Source organism: Rhinopithecus bieti, unplaced genomic scaffold, assembly GCF_001698545.2.
Source record: "Rhinopithecus bieti isolate Rb0 unplaced genomic scaffold, ASM169854v2 scaffold_29388, whole genome shotgun sequence".
NCBI classification, from domain to species: domain Eukaryota; kingdom Metazoa; phylum Chordata; class Mammalia; order Primates; family Cercopithecidae; genus Rhinopithecus; species Rhinopithecus bieti.
Window position 1 is genome coordinate 158,772 of NW_016813389.1, and position 14,720 is coordinate 173,491.

At 53.5% G+C, this 14,720-nt stretch overlaps 1 protein-coding gene across 14 annotated transcripts in view; it reads right to left on the reverse strand.

Annotated features, from left to right (window-relative positions):
• Positions 1–14,419, reverse strand: part of CIZ1 (CDKN1A interacting zinc finger protein 1) — a 26,988-nt gene extending 12,569 nt beyond the window's left edge. For 2 of the 14 annotated variants that reach the window (XM_017848243.1, XM_017848254.1), the window contains exons 1-10: positions 14,176–14,419; positions 13,023–13,176; positions 12,688–12,803; positions 10,213–10,284; positions 7,555–7,799; positions 3,821–3,914; positions 3,517–3,625; positions 1,823–2,517; positions 1,473–1,594; positions 672–869 (exon numbers count right to left, since the gene is read on the reverse strand). In XM_017848243.1, coding sequence (XP_017703732.1) covers positions 672–869; positions 1,473–1,594; positions 1,823–2,517; positions 3,517–3,625; positions 3,821–3,914; positions 7,555–7,799; positions 10,213–10,284; positions 12,688–12,803; positions 13,023–13,176; positions 14,176–14,260 — 1,890 coding nt within the window. In that variant the 5' untranslated portion in view covers positions 14,261–14,419. Of the gene's footprint in view, positions 1–671; positions 870–1,472; positions 1,595–1,822; positions 2,518–3,516; positions 3,626–3,820; positions 3,915–7,554; positions 7,800–10,212; positions 10,285–12,687; positions 12,804–13,022; positions 13,177–13,745; positions 13,960–14,046 lie in introns of those variants that run through there. The other 12 variants (XM_017848245.1, XM_017848244.1, XM_017848252.1 and 9 more) reach the window with 12 other exon arrangements.
• Positions 14,420–14,720: the final 301 nt, after the last annotated feature.

Sequence of the window (14,720 nt, forward strand, 5' to 3'; positions counted from 1 at the left end):
CTTTCCTTTCCCTCCCCTCCCCTCCCCTCCCTTCCCTTCCCTTCCCTTCCCTTCCCTTCCCTTCCTTCCCTCCTTCTCGGCTCACTGCAACCTCTGCCTCCTGGATTCTCCTGCCTTAGCCTCCTGAGTAGCTAGGATTACAGACGCACACCACCACGTATTTTTAGTAGAGATGGGGTTTCACCATGTTGGTCAGGCCGGTCTCAAACTCCTGACCTCATGATCCACCCACCTCGGCCTTCCAAAGTGCTGGGATTGAGCCACCGTGAGCCACCGTGCCTGACCCTAAACCTTCCTTTGTCTGATGCGAGAGGAAAAAGGCACAGGGTGGACTTTGCTTTCCAAGGTCCCCCAGCTACTCAGAGCCGATAAGAACCAGGTCTGCCGGACTCTAAAAACCTGCTTGAGCCCAAGAGGTAGAGGCTGCAGTGAGCTGAGATGATGCCATTGCATTCCAACCTGGGAGACAGAGTAAGACCCTGTCTCGAAACAAAAAACAAAAAAACAAAACCACCAAAACCTGCCTTCTTGGCTGGTCAGGAAATGTTTCCCAAGCAAATGCATGGCTGCTGGAGGCAGGGCCCAGTGCAGCCTGAGGCAGCCTTGGGAGGGCAGGCTGTGCATTCCACGCAGGCCCCACCCCTCCCCACCCTTATCTCCTGTATCAGTACCTGCTGGCTGGAGCAGCTGGCCTTGCAGATGTAGCAGAAGAACTGGAGGGCCTGCTTTGAGGGAGTGCTGGTAGCTGCAGGGGTGGAGGAGGCGGAGTCACTGGGGCGGGGCACAGGTGTCAGGGGTACAGTGCTAAAGGCCCGGCTGTCACTGCTCTGCAGAATGGTGACCTTCAGGGAGCCCCCAGCGCCCCATACCTGCATGGGGAGTAGAAACTGAGCTTCTACCAACTGTGTACTTACAGTGGGCCAGCCCAGCATTCGACATCTACCAACATTGTCTCATTGGATCTTCCTGATGATAGGGAAACTGAGGCTGTGAGCTGTTAGGTGACCACCCCAGCTTACACAGCTAGAAAGCACTGCAGTCAGGATGTGTACCCAGGTCGGCCTACAGTACCACCCGTCCCACCCCTTGTACGACAGATGGGGAAACAAGACTCATAGAAGGGAAAGGGTTTGCCCAGTTATGCAGAGCTGGGACCCAAACCCCACAGAGAGGCTTCCACTCTGTGCTCTCTCCATGAGGGCAACATTACCCATGCAAGACCGGGGCTCTTGCTTGGGGATGGGCAGGCTGGAAGGGACGGATGTGAAGACAGCACAACAGCAAGAAGGTCCCATGCAGACCACTGTCAAGCCCAGCCTGGTCTGTCCACCCATCCTAGGCAGAGGGCTGTCATCCCATTTCACAGTGGGGGAAACACAAGGAGGCCCTGAGGTGGCCTGGGGCAGAAAGAGGCCATCCCACCCTGCTGGGCTCTGTGGCCCTCACACTGCCACATCAGGGCCTCTACCCACCCCTGGCATCTCTCTAGCTCTGTTTTCACATTCTCCCACATCTAGGCCACTGGCCGACTCCTTCTGGATCTCTTCCATGCTGACTTGGGTGCCCACAGGCTCCGGCAAGGTCTTTTCCATGCCTGAAATGACAGATGTGCTCTGTTTCCCAGAGTGCATCTCCCACCCCAGGCCCAAGAGCTGCTTTCTCCGTCCGCAGCCAGAACCTTGAGGCCTCCAGCATGGATGACCCTGGACCTGGGTTCCGGGCCTAGCCATCAGTCCCAGGCAGCACCCAGTCAGGGGAGGAATGAAGGGTCTGGGCAGAGCTGTTCTGTCACCAGACCAGCTGGAAGCCAGTGCTCACTTACCTCCACCAGCTTCTACTGCATCAGATGGCATCTCCAACCCGCAGACATGAACCACAACTGGTGTTTGCTCTGGAGCCAGCACCGACACCTGTGGCTGGGTCTGAGGTTGCTCATGGGTTTGCTCTGGTGGCTGTACTGGCACCTGCGCTGGAGGCTGCTCCTGCGGCTGGACCCTTGGCTGTGCTTGTGTGTGGACCTGTGGATACGTCTGTGTCTGGGCCTGTTTCTGCAGCTGCAGGTGCACCTGCCTTGGGGGCTGTGAACGTGCCTGGGGCTGCAGTCGCTTCTGCAGCTCTGCCTCCTGCTGCAGCTGCACCTGCCTTGGGGCCTGTGAATGTGCCTGTGGCTGTACCTGTGGCTGCATCTGCTTCTGTGGCTCTGCCTCCTGCTGCAGCTGTGGCTGCACCTGCTTCTGTTGCAGCACTAAGTGCTCAGGAGAGGTCTGTGTTTGTGCCTGCTTCTGCAGCTTTGGCTGCACCTGGGTGTCTGTGGGTGGTATCCGTGGCTGAGTCTGTGACTGCACCTGGGCCTGGACCTGCAGGACCCGTGGCTGGAATCGTGGCAGCACTTGGGCTTCCCGGGGCTCAGGCAGCAGGTCTGGTGTCTGTGTCTGTTTCGGTACTGTCATCCGGGCCTGTGGCTGGGCCTTCGCCTGTAGCTGCCCTGGAGGTTCCTTCTCTGTGGGTTCTTCTGAGCTAGGAAGGATCAAAAGAAAATCCCAGTCATGTCTTCAAAGAGGCCCCAGGGGCTCCCAAGGAAGGCCAAAACTAGGCCAAGCATGGTGGCTCCCATCTGTAATCCCAGCATTTTGGGAGGCTGAGGCAGGTGGATCATTCGAGGTCAGGAGTTCGAGACCAGCCTAGCCAACGTGGTGAAACCTGGGATTACAGGTGTGAGCCACCATGCCCAGCCCAAGATTGTTTCTTTTTGTTTTGTTTTTTTGTTGTTGTTGTTTATTTGGTTTTTTTTTTGAGATGGAGTTTCGCTCTTGTTGCCCAGGCTGGAGTGCAATGGCACGATCTCGGCTTATTGCAACCTCCGCCTCCTCGGTTCAAGCAATTCTCCTGCCTCAGCCTCCTGAGTAGCTGGGATTACAGGTATGCAACACCACGCCCAGCTAATTTTGTATTTTTAGTAGAGAAGGGGTTTCTCCATGTTGGTGGCTGGTCTCAAACTCCTGACTGCAGGGGATCCGCCCACCTCAGCCTCCCAAAGTGCTGGGATTACAGTTGTGAGCTACCGCACGCAGCCCAAGACTCAGTTTCTAATGCTGGCTCTACTACTTACAGGCTGGGGATTTGGGCAAACTTCTTTGGCTGTCTAGGCCTCAGTTTCACCTAAATAAACCGGGGAGAGTCATTCTCACCTCCCACAATTTGCTGACATGTATCCAACTGGCTCTGTAAACGACCTGCCTGTTGCGGCCCCAGATGAACATCTTTATCCCTCCCACCCAGCCATCCAGCTTGGCCTCCAGGTGGCTCAGTCCCAAGGAAGACACCAGAGTCTGGCCGGGAGCTTCCCCAGGTCAGATGCGGAAAAAAGTATGGCTTTCCTCTAAGTCAGAGGCCAAGGCCCTTTCCTTGCTCCAGCTCCACTGAAGGGTGAACCCCCTCTGCCACTGCCACCCCTGCCTTTGCAGGAATGAGAGCACAGGGCACCCAGGCCCAGGTCAGGTTTTCAGCATCAGTTACCTCCTCAACCTCTTGGCTGGCGGCTCGGACACCTCACAAGGCTCAGGCTCAGGTGCTGCAGTGCATTTTTCCTTGGCGATGTCCTCTGGGCAGGGTGGTAAATCTTGGTCTGGAATGGAGGCATGAGCAAGGGAACTCAGATGTTGGGGAGAGCATCTCTGACCTCCATGAGATAGGGACTGGGCTCCCCACCTTCCCACCAAGAACCCCAGCCTCCCACACTTGCCTCTATCACCTGCTGACCCGCCCACCGGCCCCGCCCCATCCATGTCCCTCTGAAGGGCCAGCAGCCTCCCTCCCTCACCTTCTGGTGTGTCCATCCGGGGCTCTGCGGCTTCCTCAGACCCCTCTGGGGGGTCTGACTTGTCTTCCACAGGCATTGTCTGAGAAGAAGAATCCTGCTTCCTTTCAGAAACTATGTTGACATCCGATACCCACCCCTATCAGTACCCCCTTGCCCAAGGGCAGCTGCCCCCATCCTCCAGGGGATGATAGGCCCCAAGCACCTCTGGTGGGCCTGGCCCCAGAGCTGCCGAGTGGATGATCTTAGTAAAAATGCCCCAGCAATGGTGTCTAGGGGACTCTACCTAGTTGTCTGTTAAATAAACCCAGGTTTGGAGGACACGAAGCCTTCTCCTGGCCACAGTGCTACCTCCTGACCTGACTTCCCACCCAGTTTTCCACGAAGTAGCCAGTGGGGTCCTTCTTTTTCTTTTTTTGAGACAGAGTTGCACTCTTGTGGCCCAGGCTGGAATGCAATAGCACAATCCTGCAACCTCCGCCTCCTGGGTTCAAGCGATTCTCCTGCCTTAGCCTCCCAAGTAGCTGGGATTACAGGTGCACGCCACCACACCTGCCTAATTTTTGTATTTTTAGTAGAGTTGGGGATTCACAATGTTGGCCAGGCTGGTCTCAAACTCCTGACCTCAGATGATCTGCCCGCCTCGGCCTCCCAAAGTGCTGGGATTACAGGCATGAGCCACCACACCTGGCCCAGTGGGGTCCTTCTAAAATGCAAACCTGATCATGTCTCTTCTTTCAGGCTTAAAGCCCTCCCATGGCTTCCCGCAGCCCTGGTGCATGCCTCACGCCAAGCCTGAAAACACTCTGCACACTCACCCCTTCCCTGCACAACCTGGCCTCTGCACACTCCCTGCCCCGCCAACCAGCCCTCTCTGCTTATCTCCCTTGGCCTTCTCTCTGCTCAAGCCCCAAGCCCGGCCCTGACCCCAGGCTTTCACTTAGAGCTTCAGAAGCCCTTCTTGCAGGAAGCCCTCCTGACTCCAGAATGGGTCCAGAACCCACTTCCTTTTCGTGGCATTTCTGTCTTCTTTTTTTTTTTCTTCTTTTTCCATAGAGTCAGGGTCTCACTGTGTTTCCCAGGCTGGTCTCGAACTCCTGGGCTCAAGTGATCCTCCTGCCTTGGCCTTCCATAGTGCTGGGATTACAGGCATGAGTCATCGCACCCGGCCTCCACAGTCTTAATTAATTGGTTGGAGCATTATTTGCATTAATATCTCTCACCGCCCTCCCCATTCCTGTCCAAGACCTCAGGGAGGGCAAAGCCAGATACATCATCTGCACCAGGGAGTCCCCTGCAGGGACTTCCAGATGTCTGCTAAATAAACACACAGCTCTTTCTGGTCATTTCCAGGGCACCCCAGGAGGCCACCAGAAGCCTGCAGCCTCCCTCCCTTCCTCCTTCCCTCCCTCCTGCTAAGCCCAAGGAATGAGCACTGAGCAGGAAATGGCAATCTGGACATATCAGGACTCTGCCCTTCAGAAACTACCCAGCTGTCACCCTGCACGACACAGGCACCAGCCTGAGAGTCAGGAGGCCTGGGCTCTGGGTCCACCTCGACAGCTGTGGGACTCAGGACCACCCCCACCCCAATCTCTGAGCCTGGGTTTTTCCATACGTGAAAAAATGAGGGCAGGACAGGTTAGACACTAGACCAGATCTGTGATAACAGGCCCGTTGGAAGGCTGGAGGCAGGGCCGCTCGCTGGAGGAAAAGCCCTCACCTCCAGAAGTGGCGTCGTCCCTGCCCTGGAATGCACCCAGGAGCAGTGTGTGAGGGAGGAGCTGCGGGGACCTTCCGGGACAGGACAGTCTAGGGAGGAGGTGAGCCCTTTGCAGATCTCCTGCTTATGCCAGGAAAAAGGTAAACACCTCTCAAACACACAAGTTTCCAGGGGGCTGCGGGCTGGAACCTATAGCTGGCAACAGCGCATAGCTTAGGATTTTATAGCATTCTTCTACCCGAGTTACATTTCCTATACTTTGTTTGTTTGTTTGTTTGTCTGAGACGGAGTCTCACTCTGTTGCCCAGGCTACAGTGCATGATCTTGGCTGACTGCAGCCTCTGTCTTCCAGGTTCAAGCGATTCTCCTACCTCAGCCTTCCTGAGTAGCTGGGATTACAGGCACCCGCCGCTAGGGCCCGGCTAATTTTTGTGTTTTTAGTAGAGACGGGGTTTCACCACGTTGGCCAGGCTGGTTTCGAACTCCTGACCTCAAACGATCTGCCCTCTTCAGCCTCCCAAAGTGTTGGGATTACAGGCGTGAGCCACTGCACCCAGCAATTTCTTATACTTCTATGAATGGTAATTAACTTAGATAGTTTTTAGAATGTCAGGTTACGATATGTTTCCTTTCAAAACAAATGTAACAGAAAGGAAGTTCACTCATTCAAAGCCATGCTATCCCACACAGTCGCCCCACAGCCTCAGGAGAGCAGTTGAAACTGGCCGGGCTGAATTGAGAGGTCAGTATCAGATACACACCAGACTGTGAAGATTTCGTAGTTTTTAAAAGAGGAACGTAAAAAGCCTCATTTTTTATATTGATGACAGGTCGAAATAATAGTTTCACATGGGATTGGGTTAAATAAGTTAGTAATATTAATTTAGCCCATTTCTTTCTACTTTATAATGTGGTTACCAGAAAATTTTAAGTTACATATACAGCTTGTATTTTATTTCTACTGAGCAGTACTGAATTATTATTTTTTTTTTTTTGAGACAGGGTCTCACTTTGTCACCCAGGCTGGAGTACAGTAGTATGATCGTAATTCACTGCAGCCTCTAACTCCTGGCCTCAAGCAAACCTCCCACCTCAGCCTCCCAAGTCCCTGGCATTACAGGCATGCACCATCATGCCCCAATAATTTTATTTTATTTTATTTTATTTATTAATTTTTTGAGACAAGAGTTTCACTCTTCTTCACCAGGCTGCAACCTCCGCCTCCTGGGTTCAAGCGATTCTCCTGCCTCAGCCTCCTGAGTAGTCAGGATTACAGGCGTGCACCACCATGCCCGGCGACATTTTTGTATTTTTAGTACAGAATGGGTTTCGCCATATTGGCCAGGCTGGTTTCAAACCTCTGACCTCAGGTGATCTACCCACCACGGCCTCCTAAAGTGCTGGGATTACAGGCCTGAGACCCCAGGCCCAGCCACACCAATAATTTTAAAAGAAACATTAAGCTGGGCACAGTGGCTCACGCCTGTAATCCCAGCACTTTGGGAGGCTGAGGCGGGTGGATCACCTGAGGTCAGGAGTTTGAGACTAGCCTGGCCAACATGGAGAAACCCCATCTCTACTAAAAACACAAAATTAGCCGGGTGTGGTGGTGTAAGCCTGTAATCCCAGCTACTCAGGAGGCTGAGGCAGGAGAATCGCTTGAACCCGGGAAACAGAGGTTTCAGTGAGCCGAGATTGCACCATTGTACTTCAGCCTGGGCAATAAGAGTGAAACCTCGTCTCAAAAAAAGAAACATTAAGTAAATGATAGTACTGGTAGTATTTGTGCATGGCAAAAATCCCTTCGGTGATACAAGAATATTTGAAGTTTGGGAAACACTAAACAAGTCCATTCCTGCCCCCTCATTTTACAGATGAGGAAACTGAGGCATAAAGGGAGTGTGACCTGTTCGAAGGCCCAGGCTGAGCCAGAGTGGGTGGCACTGGGGCTGACACCCAGGGTCCCCTCCCGCCCACTCCCATCCCCACCTGACCCACCCCACCCATCACTCACCTTTCGATTGGAGGTGGTAGAGGAGGAGGTCCGGGCCTGTTTCTGGGGGTTCCGTCCTGAAAGGTTGAACTGGGAGGGGTTCATGGGGACCCCAACAGGAGGAGGTCCCAGCAAGGACTGGCGAGTGGCCTGGGGAAAGAACTGTTGCAAATTTGGAGTGGCCAGTTGGGGGGGTGTGAGGCTGGGGGCTGTCAGGCTGGGGGCTGCGAGGCCTGGGGATGCCATGCCGTAGCCTCGGAGGTTACCTGCAGGCAAGAAGTGAGAAGAAGAGGGGTCACACTGTGGTCAGGTAGCAGACGGTAGGGTCAGGCGTCAGTGCCCCAGAGCATCATGGGAACATCCCAGATAATTGAAGGGGACTTTTCCACCCAAGGGCAGCCGAAGGGAAGAGACTAGAGCTCAGGCTCAGTCTCACCTTGGGCACTCGTGGTGAAGGAGGCTTTAGCGCTCTTTTCTGCCCCAGCTGGGGTGGGGGTGCTGCCTTTAGCATTCCCCAAAACCCTGCTCACCCTCAGGCATGCTTTAGAGTCTGCCACAGAGTAGGTGAGAGACTTAGCACAGCCCATAGGGAGAACCAGCAGGAGGGCTGGTCCCTGGGATAACAGGACACCCACCCCTACCCCCACCAGCTACCCTTTATCAGCAGCAACTATGAGCCAGGCACTGTGCTAAGCCCATTCCTCACACTGCCTCAGTCCCTCGGCCCAGCAGGTATCAGGGTGGGTGTTATTTCTCCCGATGACAAAACAGAGACAGAGTGGAGGTACCGCTTGCCCAGGGTCTCTATGAGGGGCACCGCCATCCACCTACTGCCCCAGCCAAGATTCTGGGGTCTTCCTCATTCCTCCCTCTCTCTGCCCTATCCCATGCAAGCCATCCCCAGATCCTATCAACTCTGTCTCCCATGCCTCTTCCCAATCTGACTTTCCTGCTCCATCCCCACTCCCACTCCCTGCCTCCTCCCAAAACCGCTTGATCCTTTGCCTGAATTCCAGCCACAGCTTTTGCACAGGATGGCGGCAAACAGTCATCTTTCTCAAGCCATATTCTAAGTTCATCTCTCCCTTCTGCCCAAACACTTCCATAGCTCCCTGCTGCTGGGCAGCAAAGCCCATTCCTCACTGCATGGTCTGGCCCTTCCCACCTTTCCAGTCTCCTTTCTTGCCATTCTCCCCACATGTCCCCACTATATTCCAGTCACATGTCCCTGTGCAGTCCTTCAGACATCCTGCCTCAGGGCCTTTGAATGTGCTGTTCCCTCTGCCTGGGCTGTTATATCCGCTGACTCCCATTCACCCTTCAGACCTCCCTATAGGTGTCTCTCCTCCAAGAGACCTTCGCAGACTGTGTCCCCAAAGGCCCCAGCTTCCAGTTCTAGGACGAGCCACATACTTTCCTTGTCTGCTTTTTTTTGTTTTGTTTTGTTTTTGAGATGGAGTCTCACTCTGTTGTCCAGGCTGGAGTGCAGTGGTGCGATCTTGGCTCACTGCAACCTCCACCTCCCAGGTTCAAGTGATTCTCCTGCCTCAGCCTCCCAAGTAGCTGGGACTATAGACACCCACCACCACGCCTGGCTAATTTTTGGATTTTTAGTAGAGACAGGATTTCACCATGTTGGCCAGCTGGTCTCAAACTCCTGACCTCAGGGTGATCCGCCCACCTTGGCCTCCCAAAGTGCTGGGATTACAGATGTGAGTCACCACATCCAGCTCCTTGTCTGCTTTCTGCTTCACATCATCTAACTCAGCTCTGCACCTCAGGGGAGGCCCAGAGTTTGGGAAGTATTTAAGGGATGAAAGGCAGTTGGAACTCTTGCCCCAGTGCTGGGATGGGAAGCACAGTGGTTAAAGCTTAAAGCATGGGTCAGCTGTGCTGTGAGTGCCGGGTTCAAATCCAGTCTCTATAGTACGAGCTCTGTGACCTTTTTTTTTTTTTTTTTGAGACGGAGTCTCACTCTGCCACCCAGACTAGAGTGCAGTGGCCGGATCTCAGCTCACTGCAAGCTCCGCTTCCCGGGTTTACGCCATTCTCCTGCCTCAGCCTCCCGAGTAGCTGGGACTATAGGCGCCCGCCTCGTCGCCCGGCTAGTTTTTTTTGTATTTTAAGTAGAGACAGGGTTTCACCGTATTAGCCAGGATGGTCTCGATCTCCTGACCTCGTGATCCGCCCGTCTCGGCCTCCCAAAGTGCTGGGATTAGAGGCTTGAGCCACTGCGCCCGGCCGAGCTCTGTGACCTTGAACAAATCAGTTCCCCCTGCTTAGCTTGATTTCCCTGATCTGTAAAATGGGGATAATAATTGCACCTGCCTCACAATGTTTTATGAGGATTCAATGAAATATACAAATGTGCCTGGTACATAGTAAATGTTCAATTAACATTAACTTGAAACAAATACATATATACATATATGCAGAGAGCCAACCAGCTCTTAAAAACAATAAGACAAAAGATGAAACAACCTAAAAGAAAAATGAACAAAGGACATGGACAAGTCACAAAAAGAAATAAAATGTTCAACAGACAAATATAAAATGTTTAACTGCACTAGTACTCCAAGAAATGTCAATTAAAACATTCATGACATAGCTTCTTTTTGCCAACCAACTTAATTATATGTATATATACGTTTATATATATATATAAAAAGTATATAATACCCAGTGTTGCCGTGGGCATGGTGAGACCGGCAGTGTCATACGTGGCTGGTGGCATTGCAAACTGGTCCAGTCCTTTAGGAAAGCAATTTGGCAATACTTATCAAGAGCCATCAAACATCCATCCCCCCTGACTCAGTGAGAAGACACTCTCAAACATCATATTCATCCCAAGGTTACTTAAAACAGCAAAAAAAAAAAAAAAAAAAAAAAAACCCAAAAAAAAAAAAAAAAAAAAAAAAAAAAAAAAAAAAAAAAAAAAAAAAAAAAAAAAAAAAAAAAAAAAAAAGGAAAGAGCCAAACAGCTAAGAAGGGTTAGATAAACAAAGGCATAGCCCTCTGGTGCAATATTAAACAGTTATTAAAAATAATCTTAACACAGATGATCAAATCCTATGGTAAACGATCATGCCATTCTATTCAGTGAAAAAGAAACAAGGTACAGCCTGGGACTTATATTAATCACCATCATCAGATACAAATCCCCAACTCTGTGCCTAGAAGAAAATGGGATGAAACAGACAAATATGCTGACTGGTGGTTTTCTTCAGGTGGTGAGTGAGTCAACAGATGACACTGCGGGTTTTCCTATCCCCATTTTTAACCTTTTTTCCCACTTGAAAGAGTGTGATTTTATTCTTTTGTTTGTTTTGAGAAAGGGTCTTGCTGTGTTGCCCAGGCTGATCTTGAACTCCTGGCCTCAAACAAACCTCCTGCCTTGGCCTCCCAAAGAGTTGGGATTACAGGCACGTGCCACTGCATCTGGCCAAGAGTGTGATTTGTTTTCTTTTTTTTTTTTCCTTTTTTTGAGACAGGGTCTTGCTCTGTCACCCAGGCTGGAATGCAGTGATGCAATTTTGGTTCACTGCAACCTCCACCTCCTGGGTTCAAGCAATTCTCATGCCTCAGCCTCCTGAGTAGCTCGGATTATAAGCGCACGCCACCACACCCAGCTAATTTTTGTATTTTTCTTTTTTCTTTTTTTGAGACAAGGTCTTGCTCTGTCACTGGGCTGGAGCGTGATCTCGGCTCAATACAACCTCCACCTCCCGGGTTCAAGCAATTCTCCTGCCTCAGCCTCCCGAGTAGCTGGGACTACAGGCGCACATCATCACACTCAGTTAATTTTTGTATTTTTAGTAGAGACGGGGTTTCACCATGTGAGCCAGGATGGTCTCGATCTCCTGACCTCGTGATTCTCCCACCTTGGCCTCCGAAAGTGCTGGGATTACGGGTGTGAGCCACCGCGCCTGGCCTAATTTTTGTATTTTTAATAGAGACAGAGTTTCACCATGTTACCCAAGCTGTTCTCGAACTCCTAGACGCATGTGATCCTCCCACCTTGGCCTCCCGAAGTGCTGGGATTACAGGTGTGAGCCACAGCCCATGGCCGAAGACTGTAATTTTTTAAACGGGAAAGAAGAAAAGGAAAATGTATATCTATATGTGGCAGGTCCCTGTGTGTGGTTCTCTCCCTACCTACCTGCTTATCATTTTTAAGTCAGTTCCCAGGACCGTCCACACCCATGTGGCCCTGACAGGTCCACAGAGTGACCACCATCTAATCAATACCGACTTGTTATGTAATCTTGGGCACATGACCCCCCTCTGGGCCTCAGTTTCTTTGTCTGTAAAATGGGATTGTGGTTGTACCTCTCTTTAGGGGGTTACCAGTAGAATCAGGAGCAGCATATTGGCGGGGCACAGTGGCTCACACCTATAATCCCAGCACTTTGGGAGGCCAAGGCGGGTGGATCACCTGAGGTTGGGAGTTCAAGACTAGCCTGGCCAACATGGGGAAACCCCGTCTCTATTAAAAATACAAAAATTCGCTGGGCGTAGTCGTGGGCACCTGTAATCCCAGCTACTCGGGAGGCTAAGGCAGGAGAATTGCTTGGACCGGACGCAGGAGGCGGAGGTTGCAGTGAGCCAAGATCACACCATTGCACTCCAGCCTGGGTGACAGAGCAAAACTCTGTCTGAAAAAACAAAACAAAACAAAACAAAGGGAGCAGCATCTTGGAAGGAAGAGCTGAGACTGCTCTCCATATTGGGAAATTGAGACAAAGCCACAGGCTTAATGCACAGGGCTAGAGACAACCACTCAGATATCTGGATGGTCAAGAGGCCCAGGCATCGGCCCAGCTTAGCCACTGCTGATGCAAGGCAAATGATTTCCCTTCTCAGCTTCCTCATCTGTCAAATGGCATCTAATCTGAATGTGAGTGAAGTGTGCTGAGTACCACCCAAAGAGCCAGCACCATGGCCAAGGACACACCTCTGTGATCAGACAGATCTGCATTCAAATTAGCAGCTTAGGGACTTTCACCTCCTGGAGCCTCAATGTCCTCATGAGTGAACTAGGATGCCAAGAATAGTTCCCTCTGAGGGTTGCTGTGTGAGGTTGAGATTTAGTGCAATGGGCTGCTAGGGAGCTACACTAAAAGAGACTGAGAAGAGGCCTGGGGCCATCCATACCTTGCAACTGCTGTAAAAGCAAAGCTCTCTGCAGCATGGAGCCATTGAGGAGGGAGGCTGAGTTGGTGCCCTGGAGATTCAGAAGCGGCTGCTGTGGCTGCTGTGCGGGGAGGCCCCTGTGTGTTGGGAGGGGGGTGTCAGAGGGTTATTTGGAAAGTCAGACTTTCCTTCTTCCCCAAGACTTCTCACCTCCATTCTCTGCCCCACTCTGTGGAACAGGTGATCTCCAGGACTCAAATGGGGATGGCACTGGGAAAAAGGATGGGGATCAGGAGCTCCGAGACATGGGTCAGAGTGGCAAGGCTGAAGCCATCGCCCCCTGAGGGGGAACTCACCGGCTCACAGCCATGGGCAACGGGGCCTGTGGTGGGGACTGCTGGAGCAGCTGCTGGAGCTGCAGTAACTGCTGCTGCTGCAATTGCTGCTGCTGGAGCTGCTGCTGCTGTAACTGCTGGAGCTGCTGCTGCTGCTGCTGGTTGAACATGATGGCTAGGGGCAGAAAGCAGAGTAAGGCCAGGGGTCCCCACCATAGGTCAGGCCTGCTCCCCTTCCATCCACGGCTACTCTCCCAAGCCACAGCCTGCAAAGACTGCAGAGGAGCTTTCACAGCTGCACTCCCAGTCCTGCCAAGAGCCTGCCACACTCGCTTGGCCCATCCTTGCAAGTTACCGCCAATCCTGCCAGGGGCAAGATTCAACCACCCTACTGCCAATGCCCCCCAGATACTGCCAACAGCCCCTCCTTCAAATCCCTCCCTCTCTCCATTTCTGGCGGCTCCATCCTCCCACACTCAGCCTCAGCCTCTCTCTGCGCCCATCACTTCCCCACTCACACCCCCTTTTCAATACCGCAACCCTCTCCCGGCCCCAGGTGTCAATAACATCGACACCCGTCCAACCCCATCACCGCGGTCCTGAGCCCCGTGGGACGGCTTCTCCCCACCATCGCCACCTCCTCGAGCCCCACTCCGCCCGCTCCCACCCCGCCAGGCCCCTACTCCGCAGACACAGCCAGCTCGCGCGCGGATCCCCACGATCCCGCCGCCCCCAGCCCCGCACCTCGCCTCCCCGCGCGCCCTCAACGCTCAAGTCGCCCCCACAGGTGGGCCGGCCGCCCAGCCCCCACTCTCCGGCCGGGCGGCTCCGGCCCGCGGGCTCCCAGCCTCCCCGCGGCTTCTCCAGGGCCTGTGGGCTCGTAAGGCCCAAATATGGGCGGGGCCGGCCGGGGCAGCGCCCTCTGGGGGACGGGAGGTCCAGGCGCCGCCGGCCGCGCCACCCTAGCCAGCCCAGTGCACCCGCCACGCTGCGGGGGCGGCTGCGGAGCGCGAGCAGGTGCGAGGGGGTCCTGGGCGACGCACACCTTCCGAACCGCGTCCTCCGCATCGCGAAGGGGAGGCTCGGAGACCAAGGTCCGTCTGCCGCCCGGAAGGGTCAGCCATCCCGCGGGGGCATCGAGGGGGACTTCCAGAAGGACCTGTTCCCAACCGACCTCCCTGCGGCCGCCGCGGTCCTGCGATCCTGGGGCCCGGCGCGGGGCTGCGGTGGGAGAGGGCGCGCAGTTGGCGGGTGTACATTCATTCGAGGGACCCAGGCCAGGCGACAGGACGGCCAAGGTCTTACAGTCCGGCAGGAGTTTGCCCACGGACGGGTGGAGGGGGAGTCCACCTCAAAGTCCTTTCTCAGTAAATTTGGCTAAGGAAGGAGTGCGTGAGGAAGGTCGAGTCCAATTATCAAAAAACAACCCTAGGGGCCGGGCACGGTGGCTCCTGCCTGTAATCTCAGTACTCTGGGAGGCCGAGGCTGTAGGATCGATTGAGCCCAGGAGTTCGAGACCAGCCTGAGCAACATGGTGAAATCCCTCTCTACAAAAAATACAAACATTAGCCGGGCGTGGTGGCGGGCGTCTGTAGTCCCAGCTACTCGGAAGGTTAAGACAAGAGGATCACTTGAGCCCGCGAGGCACAGGCTGCAGTGAGCAGAGATCGCGCCACTGCACTCCAGCCCGAGCGACAGAGCAAGAGCTGTCAAAAAAAA